This window comes from Anarhichas minor, unplaced genomic scaffold (genome assembly GCF_050575085.1).
Source record: "Anarhichas minor isolate MPS153535 unplaced genomic scaffold, ASM5057508v1 ptg000024l, whole genome shotgun sequence".
Classification (NCBI taxonomy): Eukaryota; Metazoa; Chordata; class Actinopteri; order Perciformes; family Anarhichadidae; genus Anarhichas; species Anarhichas minor.
The window spans coordinates 1897903-1916714 of record NW_027466470.1 but is presented as its reverse complement, the minus strand read 5'-3'; the positions used below and the strand labels follow the sequence as shown (position 1 = coordinate 1916714).

The 18812-nt window shown below is 41.7% G+C and overlaps 2 protein-coding genes and 1 long non-coding RNA gene across 8 annotated transcripts in view; 1 reads left to right on the top strand and 2 right to left on the bottom strand.

Moving 5' to 3' along the window:
• LOC142956864 (solute carrier organic anion transporter family member 5A1-like) overlaps nucleotides 1-5937 on the bottom strand; it is a 24140-nt gene extending 18203 nt beyond the window's left edge. The window contains exons 1-2 of one of the 3 annotated variants that reach the window (XM_076098626.1): nucleotides 5772-5937; nucleotides 3547-5032 (exon numbers count right to left, since the gene is read on the bottom strand). In XM_076098626.1, coding sequence (XP_075954741.1) covers nucleotides 3547-4507 — 961 coding nt within the window. In that variant the 5' untranslated portion in view covers nucleotides 4508-5032; nucleotides 5772-5937. Of the gene's footprint in view, nucleotides 1-3546; nucleotides 5408-5771 lie in introns of those variants that run through there. The other 2 variants (XM_076098627.1, XM_076098625.1) reach the window with 2 other exon arrangements.
• LOC142956869 (uncharacterized) lies at nucleotides 5187-18812 on the top strand. Its single transcript, XR_012956057.1, has 2 exons — nucleotides 5187-12996; nucleotides 17234-18812. It is a non-coding gene; the product is annotated as an uncharacterized LOC142956869 (long non-coding RNA).
• Nucleotides 7186-12644, bottom strand: LOC142956866 (tripartite motif-containing protein 16-like). Of its 4 annotated transcripts, none has more exons than XM_076098632.1 (3): nucleotides 12582-12644; nucleotides 11365-11499; nucleotides 7186-11232 (listed from the first exon to the last, which is right to left on the bottom strand). In XM_076098632.1, the coding sequence occupies exon 3, from the start codon at nucleotides 10105-10107 to the stop codon at nucleotides 8434-8436; it is 1674 nt and encodes a 557-aa protein (XP_075954747.1). In that variant the 5' UTR covers nucleotides 10108-11232; nucleotides 11365-11499; nucleotides 12582-12644; the 3' UTR covers nucleotides 7186-8433. The 4 variants fall into 4 exon arrangements, with proteins under 4 accessions (XP_075954747.1, XP_075954746.1, XP_075954748.1 ...); XM_076098631.1 differs by lacking the exon at nucleotides 12582-12644 and adding an exon at nucleotides 11654-12570; XM_076098633.1 differs by lacking the exon at nucleotides 12582-12644 and adding an exon at nucleotides 11720-12570 and having other exon boundaries at nucleotides 11361-11499.

Sequence of the window (18812 nt, the reverse complement as noted above, 5' to 3'; positions counted from 1 at the left end):
AAGTGCCTCTCATGGGAGCCAAACAGAGCGTCTCTTATTGGGGTTACAAAGCAATATTGTGCTGAATTATTCTAATGGAGGTCTGTTACGCCTTTGGGCATGATCTCGTATGTAGGCTACCGCAGAGCACGGCCAAAGAGGACCGGGACGTTTGTTCCAGAGCAGACAGCCAGCGTGCTGCTGCTGCCCATACTGGCTCAGCACAGTGTGGTAATGACATAAAGTAGGACCAGGTCTGTGAGGCAGACCTGATCACCCAACATCAGTGTTCAGACCTCCCTAATGCTCGTGGAGCTGAATGGGACCAAATCCCTGCAGCCATGTTGCTGAAATCCGGTGGAAAGACTGAAACCAGATCAATAGCACAAATAGTTACCACCGCTTCAAAAAGAGACAACAAGTTCTCTCACTGCGGTCAATTTGGGCTCGTGTTGAGTTGGGTTCCCCCGTTAAATAACAAAGGAATAAACCCCATCTTTGTCCCGGCGTGACGTCCATTGTTCTTCGAGGCGGGACCCAAACAGAATATGTGGCATTGTGTGGCTGCTGGGCTGGTTCCAGCGGGAACGGCCATTTGACTAAATATTTTCTAAAAAGTCAAAGTTGAAATCTCCCTCACAGTGAGTCTTTTATCTCCATTAGCAGCTGAGATGAACCGGAAGACACCTTTGATCTGAAAAGGGATTACCAGACAAATGGTACGGATTGATTTCGGCCTTTGCCAGGAAGTTCCCCCTCTCTGCTTTTATACGCGCTCGATCAATCTGTGTTTTTAAAAAAAGTGTCTGCAGAGCAAAGGGCTGAATGAATACAGCAGAGGTCCGACTACGAGGCATTCCCGCTGAATCCACAGCACAGCTGCAGATTTACTCAAGACATCATCTGCCTCCGCTCGTCTCATGTTCTGCCACTAACATAATAACTCAAGTGGGCTGAGTAGCATAAGAGGCCTATCTGTGTACAGTCACTTTGTGCACACTTCATGGTCAATATCAGGCACACTGTAGATCTCACCCCGGGGCAAAAGAGAGCGGGAGAGTCAGGTCTACAAAACTAACGCACCAAAATTTTAAAACGCCTGAAAGGCACTTTGAACAAACTGCAAACCAAAGATCTTTAAATGCACATTGTATGCTTCCTGTTGAGCAGGGTAGTCAACTGCAAAAACAGAAATACTGTATAAATGTTCGTCCAAATGTGATCCAAATTTCCAGAAAATAGGCAAAAGAAAATGGGAGTTGAGTGAGTATGACTTAATACGTTAGCTTGACTTACTCAGACCACGACGCTCCGCTACGGTCGCAGTGATCACGTGCTTAACGTGCTTAACGTTGTGAATTCAAACAAAAACACTTGTTTAGGTTTATGCAACAAGGCCACTTAGTTAGGTTTTAGAAAAACATCATGGCTGGGCTCAAATTAAGTCCGTAAACTGAATAAAACGTAATATAAGTACAGAAAACACGTCAAAAACATCGTTGACTTAACTTAACACTCAAGGACTCGAACATCGGACTCCTGGGTGAAAGTCCTGTTTCTTTCTTCAAGGTTATTTTGGTTTGCAAGATTTTTCAAATCTCAGATTTGAGTTGGTCGTCTAACGAGTCCGTTTACGTGGAATATGAAACATCAAAGTAAATCAATAAGGAAAACATGGACGTTATGAAATAATAAAAAAGTATATTTGGATTCTAATACAGCAGCCATACTTTCTCCAACTGATTACTTTGGAAAGTAAAAGCTATTACACAACGTTTACCGGTATCAAACTGGCAGGACTTTGCTGGCTTGTGTGTTTTTCCAGGACTCTGGACTGAACTGTGATGGTTTTAAAACGGACGGCGTCCTCATTCCAGTGACTAGAGAAGCTGTCAGCTGCCATCAAACCAACCGAGCACACCACCACGTTCCTGCAGCCAAACTGTATCTGCTGCTGTCGGCTGGATACCCGGCTCGGCTCCAACCTGCCGACCCTTTAGCCCGTTAAATGTTTTCATTCAGCCGTCACAAAAGCAACTGAATACCAAGAGTTTACTGGTGAAGTGGGCCTCGCCAGACGAGACGCTTTTTGGTGACTTGCCAAAGTGGCTGGTAGAGCAGATACGGTTACAATCAACAACTTAAATTAAAAGGCAGATATGTTGTGACTTTTAGTTTCCGATTATGGGACAAGCTCTAAAAATGTTGGTGTACTACAACCAGAACTTTTCAAAATGTCCACACAATTATTTATAGGAGCTGCTGCACTGTTAGCGCTGTTAGCACCGTTAGCTATGAGCCGCCTTGAGAGCTGTCGACAGGCAATCAAAATCTCGGCTCTTGCAGCATTTTCCAAACTTCTAGCAACTAAGAATATTTTGATCTCGCCTTAGGACCAATAGCCTAAAAACAGTTAAAGTGAAACTTTCTTCTTTCTATAATATGTTTTTATTTCTATGTCTGGAGACGACCCCATGCTCTCCAGGCTCCTTGCAGGTGACATCGTACCAACAACCGGCTGCTCCACAGATCAAAGCCCCTCTCTTTTTTGCCAATGGTTGCTCGGAGGCCCCCCCCCCACCACCACCACCACCACCGACAGGAATGCACATAAGACCTTCCCCTATTCCCTCCTCCTCCCCTCCTCTCTTTCATAACCCAACTCTCATTTGTTGGTTAATTAGGCTTTACCTTGTTTGAGTCCACTGATGCGAGAACTTCAGGGGAAGTATGTGGAAGAGGGGGGGGGGGGGGACCGTAGACATGTGGGCCACGGCGGTGGCAGAAACGGGTGTGACAGGAACTTTTTCTGCCTATTGCTTCCACATCCTGACTGCTGATGTGCCTTTGAGCAAAACACTGGAGCCCACTCAGTGACTGGCAACAGTTTCCTGTTTCAACATGAAAGCTCCATGAAGAAATGGTTTTACCAGTTTGGTGTGCAGGAGCTTATTAATTAGTCAGGCTCTGGTCAATTCAGACGTGTACTTTTTTACTATTTTCTAAGATATTAAGCTAGAAAATAAATCCGATTCTAAACCGTCACTCTAAACCAACCAAAACCAAGTTTAGCTAGCGAGCGACGGAGGCATTGGCGTCATTTCTGCTTGGTTTTAAACCAATATGAACATTGTGTTCTGGGGTTATTTGTGGACCAACCTCACAGTTCACCACGCAGGTGAACCGCCGATTAATTCCACAGTTTAACGTTAACCATCACAGTGTGAAATAAAGTTTTACTGACGATCGTTCTCCAATGTTCAGTAAAACACGTGTTTCAACCATTGTAAACAACCAATCAGTGTTTAAACCAACAGGAGAGCTAGTAACGTTAGCAGTAACGTTAGCAGCACCGCTAACGGCTAACCAACGGAGGTTCACTTTCTTTTGTGCTGATCCGAACTGTGAGTTTTATGATCCTAGTTTCTACTAAACTGTAACGTAGTTTCAGTTGCTGCAACATGCTGGATGTGAATGACAGCTGTTTTCTATCAACAACAACAACAACAACAACAACAACAAGAGACACCGGTACCCAACAACCCTCGCTGTCACACAGACTCTTACCCAGATACAGCGAGGCGTTCTCCTTCTTGACGTTGTCGTCCAGGTAGGTGGGTCCCAGCGTGTAGATGGGCGTGGACCCCATGCCCACCAGGATCTGGGCGATGACGAACAGGGCCACGTACAGGTTGTGCTCGTTGCCCTCCTGGTCTCGGGGACAGGAAGTGATGTCGACGCGGTCCCTGCCGCTGGCGTTGCCGATGCTGTTCATGCAGAGGCCCTCGTTGCCGGAGGACGAGTTGACCTCCTGGATCTGGTAGGCCGGCGAGATGAAGTGAGGTAAGGAGAAGAGGGCGGCACCCACGGCGATGAAGATGCCGCCCACCGCCAGCCAGCGAGGCCTCTGGCCCCGCCCGCCGAAGTAGCTGATGAAGACGACCACCAGGAGGCTCCCGATGTCGAAACAGCTGACGAGGAGGCCCGACTCGGAGCTCCTCAGGCTGTAGCGCTTCTCGATGGTGGTGATGACGCTGCTGAGGTAGCCGGACACCATGAGCGACTGGATGAACGTCAGGTAGCACATGCAGAACAGGAAGCAGCGAGAGTCCTGGATGAAGACGCTCAGGTACTTCCTGCTGGGCAGTCGTAGGCGAGCCAGCCTGGAGGCAAAAATACCCGGCGGCTTCCTTCTTGCCGTGTTTTTACTCCTCCGGTTCTCCGTGTTCTCCATGTACGAGCTCGGCCTGTTCAGCGCCGACTTCCCCGGCTTGGGCTGGTAGTTCGTTCTGGTCGGGGGCTCCGGCTGGAAGGACTCGGTCTTGCCCGAGAGCTGGATGAATTCAGCGCTCTCTTCCGCGGTTATGGACGCAGAACTGGCCAGCAACATTTCCTCTTGAGGCGCTTCTTCGGTTAGAACGGGCAGACTTTTAGATTGGAAGTGCGTGCCGGGTTCCTCGGGTTCGCTGGAGAACCCGTCCCCCTTCTGGAGGGACTCGGACAACTCCGCTTCCTCGTGGTCGGCCATCGCTTCCAATCAAACCTTCCTTGTCTTTTAGGCGATAGAAAAATACAAAAAAAAAACGCCCCGGTTCCAAGTCTACATTCACAGTTCAGGGGCTGCAGCCCATTACATCTATTATTAATAGGAACATGGACTCGCCACAAATACAGTCTGGCACACGAAGAGGCTCAAAAAACAACAAAAAAACGGCAACAATGTCACCAATAGGAGAGTTGACTCACAGCTTCTGCTGCTTATCTGCAGCGCAGGCTGGACCGCCTCTTGTTCATCTGGTCATGCACACTTTGCCTTCTGCCACCATCCGATCCGGAGGGCTGGAGACGAGCTCAGGCCTCCTCAGCTCGACCCGCCGGAGAGCTCCAGGGCCGAGGATCCCTGCAGACGCTCACTAACATCTCCACTCGATGGCTTTGCTATACAAGACGCTGCTGCTGATGATGATGGTGCTGATGATGCTGATGATGATGATCCTCGGCCGGCAGGGACGAGATGAACTTGCAGAGCATGCGCTGCATCGCTGACACCCTCCTGCCAATGAAGATCACACAATGGTCACAATGTCACTTCTTTCCATTACATTCCCAATGTCCCTCCTCGCTCATCCTCCCCCAAGTCAAGGGCATCACCACCACCCACCCCCCGCCCCGATGTTATCACCGCACCAGCTGTCATTTAGTGATTATATTTCTGTGTAAATCCGCTGGAGATGTGCATGAAAAAAACCCCAAAATATATCAAAAATATATCAAAAATAGGAGAAGAGTCTTCGAGGAAAAAACGAAGCGTGAAAACGAGAGAAGGTCCGAGCTCGTCTGGCGACGAGCTGCTCGGATAATAACGCTGCTCAGAAAAACACCGCAGTGCTCAGCTGCTGCTCAGCTGTTTTGAAAACATCTGCGTCAAGCTAACGCAGAGTCAACGCCGCGGACACCGGAAAAGTGCACTTCAAAATAAAAGCGCACTCCAAAAATTGTACGTATGTGTGCAAACATCTGACCGGACTGAATATATTTCGCATCTTTCTTTTTGTGCCACAACAAATGACAAAAAATGATGGTGATGTAAATACCATTTGTTATGTGAATTAATTGGGCAGGATTTATAGAACCAGTATTCACCAGGTTTTTTAGATGAGGTTTTACTTTGAAAGGTACAACAGGAAGTCCTTAACAATACAGCTAACTTGCCAGCTAGCCGCACAGCTAGCAGCTAAACTCCGCAGTGGTAACGTTAACGGATAAAACAACAATGTCTGCTCTCCACTAACCTGAACACTGCGAAACGACGACACGAGCCTTTAAGTATTCATGGCCGAGTTACACCAACACGCTCTGTGGGAGGACGGGCGTGTAATAAAATAAAATAACACGTTCATGTCAAAATATCTCTCCTACAAAGCATCTTCTCCCGGAGCTGCGTCAAGGCGCAGGCAATTAGCCTGAAAAGACCGGAAACATTTCAAAATAAAAGCACAACGCGTGTCACTCAGAGAAAAAGGGCTGGAAAGTAAAACCTCTTTTCAACAACATGGCAAATCAAAGAAAAAAATATAGATATGAAACAAATAATAAGCGGAAACAGAAAAGCTAGAAGAAGAAAGTGAGATACATAATAATAATAATACATTTTATTTGTATAGCGCTTTAAAATGTACTCAAAGACACTTTAATGGTAAAAACAGAAACAAAAGAAGAAATTATAATATAAACAACATAGATGACATAACAGTAAGGAACATACTATATATGAATACATATCCCCAAATGTAATTTAATACAAAAGGCATGAAGTAGACACCGAATATGTGGGGCAACAAAACTGAACACTGCTTTTCAATTTTGTTGTGTTTTGTGTTTTAGGCAAACCAAAAGTAATATTTTAAAACAAAATCGTTGACTCACATGAAGTCAGTGCAAAGATCTGGGAACTGGTGATGTCATCAGCTTTCTTGTTGAGCCTACTAACGTTTTATAAAGTCTTTCGAATTGTGTATTTGTCTCAATGTGGATGTTGAGATCATGAGAGTTTCAGATACGTTTATGATTCAAGATGAGTTCTTTTTTACTCTTTTTTCTTCTCTGCACCTAAAATAATACATTTGGGTTTTTATCTTCTTTGATTATTTATTTATGTTTGAGCATATCTGATGATTCATTTGTTCAATGCACTTACTCAGTGATGAGTCATTTGTGATACATAAATTAAGAGGAAAATACAGGAATAATAATATGAACAACAAGCAAACAAAGCTTCTAGGATGGTTGCTAAATGTTGGATATTTACAAGTATTATTTATCATGGGGCAGGTGTGTAGTGCTGAATACAAATTTTGATTTCAAAATATCTGTAACAGTGGATTATATCCCTTTTTTACTGTAGAAAGAGACTTTAATGGCTTTGCAGCTGTGTCATAAATCTCAAAAATCGATCAGAACGATAATTTAAATAATTGTTAATGTCAACACATGCCTAAATTACCTCTACCGGTAGCTTCTACATATTGAACTGCAAATTAAATAACAAGTTTCTGATAGTTTAATAAAGCTAATGAATTGCAATACATTTATGCAAGGAAAGGTATGAAACAAACATGTGGATTAGCTTGTTTCATTGACAGCAAATATTGTGGCAGCAGAAAGATAACACAGTCTTTTGAGTCAAAAGAAAGACAATAAACTACCTTCTCTTATACATCAAGTTGTGATTTTATTATGTAAACACACACAATTTACATTGTACACTTCAACGTGGTTGATTTCCAGGTAAAGCTCTAATGAGAAGCATGAAAAAGTCTAAAGTACAGCACTCACACCATCTTAAAAAATCAAACAATTCCTACTCAAACAAAGAATAACAAGAAATATAATTATAAGTATGAATGAAAAGAGTATGAATTAAATGCATCAAATCATGCAGCAAAATGTTGATGTTGAATTAGAGAAACTCATGTAATAAACAGCATCATCAGTAGCAAATTACAAAATACATTTGTATTTCTTGACAGTTCAAAATGTCAAAAAGAAAATTCATCAGTAATTCAAAAAGTATTTACTCCCCCACACTAATGTCTGACTCATAGTTTGAGTTCCACTTCATCCCACTGGTGTGTCGTAAATGGCTGTAGAGCACCTTTAGTGTGTGGCAGTAGAATACAGTAGAATACAGTAGAATACATGAGTAAAGAGCGACCTCTAGTGGAGAACTTCTGCAAATAGCTGACAGAGAAAGAAGATTGAAGTTCAATGGAAGTCACATTAGACGTTGACTCAATGATTATTAGCATTTAAAATTGTAATTTAGGCTTCAGCTCAACTGCTTCACCACTATAGCATCCTGCCTTTAAACATATTGAAAGTACATTTACACGACTACTGCCCTTAATAAACCGGACAAATGAGCATTTAACTGGAGTGTACTTTGCACCTAAAATATGTAATATGTAATCTCACCATCAACATATACAGAGTAAACATCAGACCTACAACAATAAAAGAAAATTAATGCATCAATGTTGCCATTTTCTGAAAAACCAGCACTTAATCTTTACTGCAAATATATAAATGGAATATTTAAAACCAGAACTTTTAGTCAAGTATTCATCTATCAACTATTTCCTGTGAATTAAATCAATCACCGAGCCTTTTTCCTGCATGGGAAAATCCTCATCTTTCAAGATTGATGTTTGTTAAACAAAGCCCCTAAAAGTCCTTTATTCTGTGCACCAGAAACTACCTCGTGGGCAGGAGAAGGTTTCTCGTGAGCACCTGTGAGTTTTGCCCATGTCCCCTTTGGGGCTCTTTTACATTTCTAGTTTGTTTTGCAAGAATTTAACAAAAACGACGTAGTCAGCATTAGCAGTCACAGGCACCAAGGCAAAGCAAACACAGGATACCAAAGTGCCAACCACTCGTGCACTTAAATTCAGTTATCTATACAAGTTTTGCATACTTCAACTCACACAGCTCAGCAGTGTTTCTAACTGGACCAAAAAGAAAAAATCCAGCATAGAGAGGCTGAGTGAATGTGGTCTGGACTCTGTGGAGGAGAGTCATGGTTTCAGAGACGCTGTAGAAGGACAGAATACCTGCACTGTGATCCAGGTACACTCCTACTCTGGAGGACTGAGGACCTGAGATGGGAGTTTGGACTTTGTTGTGTCTAAATTCATAAGAACATTTGAAACAACCTAATACCCAAGACTTTTCACAATCTCCAAATTTCTCATTTACAGTGTTATGGTCTTTGTAAGCGACTGCTACATGAAGTCCACCCTCGCCTTTCTCCACCTCCCAGTAAAAGCGTCCAGTCAGACTCTCTCTACTCAGGACCTGAGCGCTGTTAGTGAATCTGTCTGGGTGATCAGGATAATTCAGTCCTGCAGTGACTGTTACTTTTTGGTTCTCTTCAGATAATAACAGACGAGTGTTTGCTGTGTTTGGATCCAGTGTGATTTTGTATGAATATTCGAAGAACTCAGCTCTGGTCTTGGGCTCTTGTGACAGTAAACCATCCACTTTAGTTACTGCCAGTGAGATTTTTGTCCATTTCTCTCTCAGAACGTCCTGTAGTTTATCTCTGACTTCTGACACAGCCTTTTGCACTCCATCAAAGTGCCGCAGACAAAAGGGGTCGATTGGAGGAAAGTATATTGGTCCTCTGAGATATGTAGGTGAGGAGAAATTTTGTAGAAACTGGTTGTGATCCTCTGTGTGTGAGAGCTGCTGCAGCTCAGCGTCGTTCCTCTTCAACTCAGTGATCTCCTGCTCCAGCTTTTTCTGAAATTCTTCGACTCGACTCACTTCAGTTCTCTGCTGGGATCTGACCTGCTGCTTCACATCAGAGCTTCTTTTCTCCATGAGACGGATCAGCTCAGTGAAGATCTTCTCATTGTCTCCCACTGCTTTATCAGCAGAGCGATTGACGGCCTCCACCTCCTGTTGAAGCAGCTTCACGTCTTTCTCTCTCTCCTGGATTCTCTGCTGGATGTTTAGTCGACTCACCTCCAGCTCTCTCTGCCTCTCAGTCCTTTCTGCTGCAGCTGAGACTGTGTCGTGGCCTTTATGTTCATCCACAGGACAGAGATAACAGATACACTGCTGATCAGTACGACAGAACATCTTCATCACCTCATCATGACGAGAGCAGATGTTCTCCTGGAGCTTGTTGGAGGGGTCCACCAGCTTGTGTTTTTTAAATGTTTGGGACTGATAATGAGGCTGGAGATGGTGCTCACAGTAAGAGGCCAGACAGACCAGACAGGACTTGAAGGCTTTCAGTTTCCTCCCAGTGCAGAAATCACAGACCACATCTTCAGGTTCAGCATAGCAGTGATCAACAGGAGCAGCTTGGAGTCCAGTCTTCTTCAGTTGCTCCACTAAATCTGCTAACATGGTGCTTTTCAGCAGGACAGGCCTCGGTGTGAAGGTCTGCCTACACTGAGGGCAGCTGTGGAGTTCCTTCTCATCCTCTTCATCCCAGTGTGTTTTAATACAGTTCATGCAGTAGCTGTGTCCACAGGCAATAGTCACCGGATCCTTCAGTAGATCCAGACAGACAGAACAAGAGAAGGTTTCCTGGTCCAGCTGAACTCCTGTCTGTGCCATTGTACCTCCCTTATAGCTATTGTCAGTTTCACCTAAACCATCAAAAGTTGTGCCCAAATCCAAACTTTATTCTGCTCCCTTTAACTGCAGCGAATGTAGCCGGCCAGCTCTCTCACTTGATCATATTTTGGCTACAGCCAAATAAAAACTGCAGCTCAGTGAAGGGGAGGGAACAAGGAAATATTTGGACAAACTAGAGCTCGGTGTTCGAGCACAAAGGAAGGAGGGGTTTACACGCTTTGCTTCATTCCAAGAAGAGGAGCGGTTTGACATTCAGTACACTGGGTGCGTTTTGTCCTCATTGTCCTCTGTATAATAACATTGTGACATCAACATGTGCATGACAATGTGTTTTTTAAATGTTCTTTCTACTCACAATGCACAGTTGAGTGTTTAGGTACAAAGTCTTTCAGTTTTTAACAAACCTAGGGTCTGGGCCCCCTGACAGACAGTACCTAATGACTTTACTACTTTAGCTTCTTTAGCTGTAATATGAAGTGTCACCTCTCTCATAAAAAGAACGCTGAGAAAGGAGTCATATCTAATATATGATATACTAATATAGTTGTGCACGCCTCTATGCACACGACCAGTTCATGAACCAAACTCCTGAGTAGGGTCTGAACTAATTATTTGGAGAGATCAAACGCGAACAGTGGGTCATCCAAATCAAATGCATCAATCAAATGAGTGTCACTCAAATGGGCCATTTAAGAGACACTCCCACACTGCTGCACAACCCTGATCTAATCGGGGCAACGACTGATGGAAGAAAATGAGTGTGATCCGGCTGTGCTTCATTCCAGGTAGATGAGGTTTTAAACAGGAAGAGTATGTTTAGTCCTTGCTCACAACAACAACAACGTTAAGACAGAATGTAAGAGAGATAATAACACTTGTCTTTGTCTTTCTACCCAGTTGAAATGAACATCTTGCAGTTATGATGTTTTACATTTGTGGTTTAGTTTTGCAAAAACAAAACCACAAATGCATAGTTAGCATTAGCACTGACAGGCATCAAGGTAAAGCACACATGTTCTCCTCGAGGTTTTTGGAGTCCAACAGCTTGTGTTTTTCCAAAGTAGCGTTAATTCTGCGTCTGCAGAGGTTGTTGAGCCCCTCAACCTGTTAGATTAGTCAAAGACATAAAAGTGCGTTATACTCAGTGGTGAAAGAGGTATTTAGATATTCTACTTAAAGGTGCAATATACGACAGTCAGAGCACTAATATAGCAGCAAAAACTATTGTTTACCTACCTGAGTAGAGAATGACGTCACTCTTTCTCTCTCTGTGTTGTTATCAGAGCTTCTCTGTGCTTTGTGGACATAGCCGGGCCGGCCGGCTAGCTCACGGCTGCTGCTCTGCACTGCGCTCGTGTTTACAGCTGATAACTGTTGAGGTTTAAAAACAAAGGATGTGAGAGCCTGCAGGCCGCAGGTACTTTTCTGCTGCGAGCTTCTTAGTGCGCACGCGCATCAGAAAAATGAGCTGGATCCGGTTCAAAATTAAAAACAATATTTAATGTACTACACAAAGTTCACTTACAAACTGAATTAACTATCAATAGTAATGTTCTCGAGAACAGAGACCACATGCACGCATCTCACTCACAGGTCTGAATTCAGGTTCTGAAAAACGAGAGCGGAAGTGGTCTGAGGAATGCTCTCTAGAACTTTGTCTTTTATATCCCCTGACAGTCGGAAAGTGTCCGAACTGTCCTAAAATGTGTGAATGATCCTCCGTTGATCAGTGATTGGCTCCATTTGAATGCTGTCCCCTCCCTGGATCGATCCTTTCTGGCAAACATCCTGAACTCCTCTCTGACCTGCTGGTCAGTTGTCCGTCCCCCTGCTGCACCTCTGAAAATGCCTCACTCAAAATGATCTCTTTCTGACCCTCAAAACTATTCATACAGTGTTTTAATACCTTTAGTGACTATGATTTAATACGTTCAATGAGTTAATATACTGTAACATATAATATCCTCTATAAGTAAGAATATTGTCAACCTATAATACATTCCATAAGTAAACATATTGTGACTTTTTAACCTTCTTATTATTGTGACACTTCTACTCACCACTAGGGGTGTTATTTAATCCTACTTATAATATTTCTAATACTGAAATCCTTCACATAACGCCGTCCCGACCAACAGGTGTCATCACAGAAGTGTAGCACACACCCTCCGATTCCCCCTCAGGTAAACACTGTTTGCGCTGACAGCACCGTTAGCGGCGAGCCGCCGGCTCAGCCGTCGCCATGTTGAGAGGCAATCAAAATGCTCCTAATCTTATATAAAGCACCTTTAAGTAAAAGTAGCAAAACCCCAATTTAAAAATACTGTTACAAGTAAAAGGCCTGCATGCAAAATCTTATAAAAGTAAAATGACTCACTATGCTGCCAGAATATTACTATTGATGCAGTAACATGTTAACACCTGTTTGAACTCGTTATCAGTATAAAAGTCACCTGTCCACAACCTCAAACAGTCACACTCCAAACTCCACTATGGCCAAGACCAGCTTAGTGACTTTCAGCTTTCTGCTGTAATTAAGATCATTTGATCGACTTCGTTCTACGCTCCAGCTCCTCACTGGAAGATATCTTATCAAACGTCTGCCAGGAGGTGATAGGGAACAAATTCATTTCAGTGCCAGCTGCAGAGCTGAGCATGTAAAGAAGTTCAACACAGATAACGCTCGACATTTAGACAGAAAAGGTTTTTAAGGTCTGAAAACGTGCAGAAACTTCTACAGTATGTCTTTTCTATAATACGTTTACACTCGTAGCACAAATAGGTTTGCAAATGTCATTTTTTGCAAAGTTCTTTTAAGATGTTCAGCTGTGTCTGTATGACGATCACCAGGGCGTGTTTCACTCTCAGGTATTATAAATTCTGTATTTTGTGTGTCTGTGTTGGGATGTTGAGCTGCAAACCAAATTTAAACTAATTTTACAGATTGACTCGTTTTAAAGAGTTTAAAATGTATACATGCACATCCCTGTTAGAATAAGTCATGAACTGGAGCTCAGAGAGAAAACAGTGTCTGCTCCCTGTGTGCAGATTGTCTTTGTTTACCTCAGATGACAGTTAAACCCTCAGGGGAAACCTATGGAAGCCCATTTCCGAGTGTAATTTTTGGGGTTTTTTGTTGGTGGAAATGGGCTTCCATAGCAACCTGACTCAAACGCAGGAACATAAGTCAACAAAATACAAATTTAACAGTGAAATCCAAATTGTCTCCTACTGTAAAACAGACAGATTTTCTGTCTCATCCCTCACGTTTAAAGTACCGGTACAACCAGTTGGGTTGTTAATATGTTTGCGTGCTGTGTTTAAACACATTACAATGATTAATTTGTCTACACGTACGTTGTCATCATTCCTAAAAGGGTGTAACGCAAAGCTGCTATTTTTATCTGCAGCAGTTATGTCATAAAATATCTGTAATCATCCTCCATTTTTTGAAGTTATGATACGTCTTCTACTACCATTTTTACTGCTACTTTATATATATATATATATATATATATATATATATATATATATATATATATATATATATATATGTGAAAGTTTAGCCGCTATCAAAACATGCAAACAAGCTGTTATTATTTTTAAAATATATCTGAACTAGTCAAATAATAAAACATAATTTGCGTTTGAACGCTACCTAAAAAAAAAAAAAAGTCCGAACAAACAATGGGAACATTTTAACAATGAGACAACAGAAGTCAGAATTGCATTGGGCCATACTGAATTATTTTTTTGCATTAAATAATGAGAAGAGGCCCAGATGAATGTGAATAAGACAATAGAAAACTATTGTCAAAAACAGGGCCAGAGAAGCTTCATTGGGGCGTAACTTTTTAAACAGAGTGTGTGCAGAGGGAGGACATGTCAATATGGTTTGAGAGATTAAAATAAATAAAGGAGGAGATGTGTTTCTATTGTAGGGGTTTAATTATTTAACAACGCTAATATACATTTAAGAATGTGTAATTTAGATTGATTTTCAAAACAATGGTTTGTAAAGCTATTTTTAGGGGTTTACACGTATGAAAGAATTTGTATTTTATTTTCTTGAGGGTAGCTTAAACTAGGATAGTCATATATGAGCATCATGCTTCTGCCTGTGCCTTCTCCGTCATATTGTCTACTAGATTGTATTTAGGCTTCACTTATTGTGTGACGTCTGAATAAAAGACTCCTCACTCAAAGAATGACACCTGCAAAGAGCTTTACACACTTACCTCCTGCAGCCACTTGGAGCCGCCAGCGGTCCATGTCTCATAATGCAGCTTTGAGGGCCTTTAGGTAAAAAATACATAAATAAATGGTGTAACCGATGCGCAGTCACATCTGAACACACACACACACACACACACACACACACACACACACACACACACACACACACACACCATGTTTATTCTCATGAGACACACACACACACATCAGTGTGAACGGATATCAACAAAATCTGCTTAGAAATTAAGGGTAAAAGAAGATGTTCCATATAACTGCAGAACTTGCCTGAGAATCGTCATGTTGTTAAGTTTTCTTCAGTATCATATTAATCCGGTGATAGTTATCTGTACATTAATGAGTACACTTTAAAAAGGAACGTGTAATCGCTGATTCAGCACACTTTTAATGATGCCAATTTCACAAAATGTAAACAAATATTGTCAAAAGAAGTTGCAGCACACAGCTGACTCCAAGGCAACAATATACTTCCTCTCATTCTCCCGATGCATTAGGGGAACCGTAGTTCTGAAACATTCAGCATCATTCTTCACCGAATCCAAGTAAGACAAAAGAGTTTTCAGTTTATCAATATTGTTTGACACTTAACAGTTATATTTACTTTTTAAGATTTGACATAAAACAACTTGTGATACGGTTTTTGTTACATAAATAAAACAGTTCAGTAGAATATTTGTGGGCGTTTCCACCGCTGGCATATTTTATTATCATTACTGCCGTTTTAAACCGCAATTGAACCACAACCATCCCATGCAAACAGATACTTAACTTAAACTAAATGTCTTTAAAACGTATTTAAATGAACCTGATCAACGTATTACTCCAGTTATGTGATATTAGAGTCTTTTCAGTACAGTAGGCCTACAGTCAGTCCTTTGGGAGACGTGATATGATCTCCAAGTCTGTCGTGAAGGAAAACCACCAGCAAATATGTAATCAGCAATTTGGTTTCGCCTTTCAAATATTCATGAAATCTAATCAACTTAATCACGGTGTGATCTTTATTTCACGGCGTAATGAATCTCCTCGAGCGTGACCGGGGCGGCTGACTTCACGGCGTCGCTCTCAAGAAAAAAACAATGAAACGAACGAGCGCGCGCACACACACACACACACACACACACACACACACACACACACACACACACAGTGGGTGAATAGTAGAAAGTGAAAGTAGACTGGAAGGAAGGAAAGGAAGCCATCAGGGAAAATGGGAAGAGAGAGAAAGAAGGGAAGCAAGAAATGAAGTGTCTCAATACACTTTACAAAAAGAGACATCCAGTGAATTAACGCAGGAAAAACATAAAACGCAGGACAGAAATAAGAAAAGGAGAGAGGAAAGAAGAAAGAAGGAAGGAAGGAGGCTAGGAAAGAAACTGTTGCTCTTGTTTCTAATAAATACTACTGTACATCATCATAATAACCGGATGTTGTTCAGCACTGTTATCTATAATTGTAAAGTTCTGTTCAAAATAGCAAAATAAAGCAGTGATGCTAGTGGCTCTATGAGGCTCTTCAGCGGTGCTATAAGCTAGATGCTAACGTCAACATGCTAACATGCTGATGTTTGGCCGGTATAATGTTCAAACAACCGTCGCATTGAAATTCAGCTTATTTATTATTATTTTCTCCACAATTAAACAGGGAAAGAGTTGTAACTGTTACATAATTGGAAAGAATTGTGGCACAGCTGACTTTGATCGCCTCTAGGGAATTTAACAAACACCCACCTGGACTCAACCATAACCTGATTTGTTTTTTTCTGCCAAGTGAAGCCAATCCTTCATGTGTTAAAGCTGCATTCTCTCTAGTGTCCACCAGGGGGCGACTCCTCTGGTTGTATAGAAGTCTATGAGAAAATGACTCTACTTCTCTCTTGATTTATTACCTCAGTAAACATTGTAAACATGAGTTTATGGTCTCAATCTCTAGTTTCAAGTCTTCTTCACTACAGCATGATGTTCATTTAGTACATTATGGTCCATTTAGAGTCAAACAGACCATAAAGCAGGGGATGCTTTAGGGCGGGGCTACACAGTGATTGACAGGTCTCTACCAGAGACGTATACGGCGTCTCTACATCACTCCTCCTCAGTCCAAATACGGTCACTTCCTGTTCACTGCATGAAAAAAAGCCAAGATGGCGACGATGAAATCGCTGAACTTGATGCTTCAAAACATCAGTCCACAAACCAACGGGTGACGTCACGATGATTACGTCCAGTTTTTATATACAGTCCATGGCCAAAAATCAAGAATTCATATTTAAATTTTTTATTTTTCAGCAACTGCACTGCCGTTTTCTATTGTAACCCAAACGACCTAAACCAAACTAAGTATTACACCATCTTTTCCCAAACCTAACTTAATTGTTTCCTGTGAAGACGGTAGTTTATTTTGAAAATAATGTATTCATATAAGGAGCTGAAATTGACACGTGTGGCTGAACTTAAGTAGGAAAACTGTTGAATGAATGACACGTCGACAGATTAATAAAATCAAATTACTAATCAAACAGAAACACGTGATGAGAGCTTGAGAAACACAAAACCAGGCAAAGTGAGTGTGGTCTGAGGAGAAGAAAGCGTCGACGAGTGAGACGGAAAAACATAAATATGCTAATTCTGTAATGTGACACAAACAATACATCTCCATTTATCCGAATCTGCCTGAGGAGGCTGCAGCAGGAACAGTGAGCTCATGTACAGTATAATGTTTGGCCTGAGGAGCGCAGCACAAGTGTCCTATTTGCTGGGATGTCGAGCTCATTGTTTTGCGGAGCAGTTCACTCTGCCTGCCCTGTGGATTCTTAGCCACAGGCGGAAATACACTGCACTCTGTTTTCCATCAGGCGCAGTAATGGCCTCTCTGTTGTGTCTGCGTGACGCTAAAGTCTCACATATCTCACCTGGACATGATTGGATGTCTGCAAACAGCAGGAGGAGATGTTGTTATTCTATCACATGGATGCACCCGTCAGAAGAGCTGCCCATTTATGTTCATGTTGCATAATGTGTGTTTTCACTCTGCAATATTATTTCTCGCTCACCTTCGTCCACTCTAATAGAGTCGCACATGTTGCTCTTCTCAGGGTGTTTGTTTTTGATTCACTAAGTTCAGAGAAGCCTTGAAGCTCCAGTAACATTAGTCAATTTGAGGCATAAAAATTATATAAATACATATATATATTTATTTATTTTGAAAATGTGGATGATTTAAGGGTATTAAAATGTATGAACCTTGTATTTAGTTATTTTCATGTATTTATTTTATTCTATTTTACTTTAAATATATATATTAAAGTAATATATACATATATATTTTTCTCTCCCTTTTATTCAAAATATTTGTGTCTATGTGTGTATGGACGAAGGTATATGTATACTGTATCTCTCTGTATGTACATATACAGTATATATATAGATATAGATATACTGTATATATATATATATATATCTCTATATAGATATTGCTCTAGGAGATCGCTGTTCTTGCCGCATGTGAAATGACACAAACCACGATCTTTTCCTCAACCTAACTAATTATTTCACAATCTTTTAATAAACCTAATTAAATTGTTTCCTGTGAAGACGTACTTTATTTTGAAAAGACTGTGTTCATGTAATGAGCTGATATCAACAGGTGTTGCTGACTTTCATAGGAAAACCCAAGAATCATAGGAACCGTTGTTTGAGGATATGTTGCTAAAAACATCACATCTACATTTATTTAAATGTATTTCACTTTACAAATACAGTTAAATCAAATACCGAACACTTCTCCAGCAACAGATTAGAATAATCCAACAGGAAAGTCAAATCAACGAGGTGGAGCTCAGTTTTTTCCTCCTTTCGCTCTGCTGCACTCAGATTTACTCATGACACGTGACGAGTTGAGGCAGGTGAGAAGAAAAGGTGGATAACCGTATACGCAGAACGCAGCGGTGGAGCTTTGAGAGTCAGTGAAGTGAAATACTACAAGAGATGTGACTCCCAGAGGCTCAGCGGCACGTCTCCGTCAGCTGGAGGCAAACAAAAGAGGAACAGCATCGACTCTAATCCTCTGGAGAGGGAGTCAGTCACCGGAAACCTGCAAACCACGAGGACCAAAGACACAGCAAGGACCAGAGAGGAGGGGGGGATGAAATGTGATGATAGCAACAATGAAATGAGCAAAACAGAGGGGAAAGATGTGGATCTTAGTTTGGACGTGACGGGGAAGGTGACTGACGGGGATTAAACAGCTGCTGTTAATTAGAAGCAAAGGTGACATGAGGGGAGATTATGCAAAGTTGGCATCATGATGCAAATTAGTGACGGTGAGAGTTTGAATTGGAGCAGAAGGTTTCAGGATGTCTGGTTTTAGTTTTTTATTGTATTTTGTGGTTTATTTTTGATCTTCTCACCAATAAAAATCAGATTTTCCCTGTT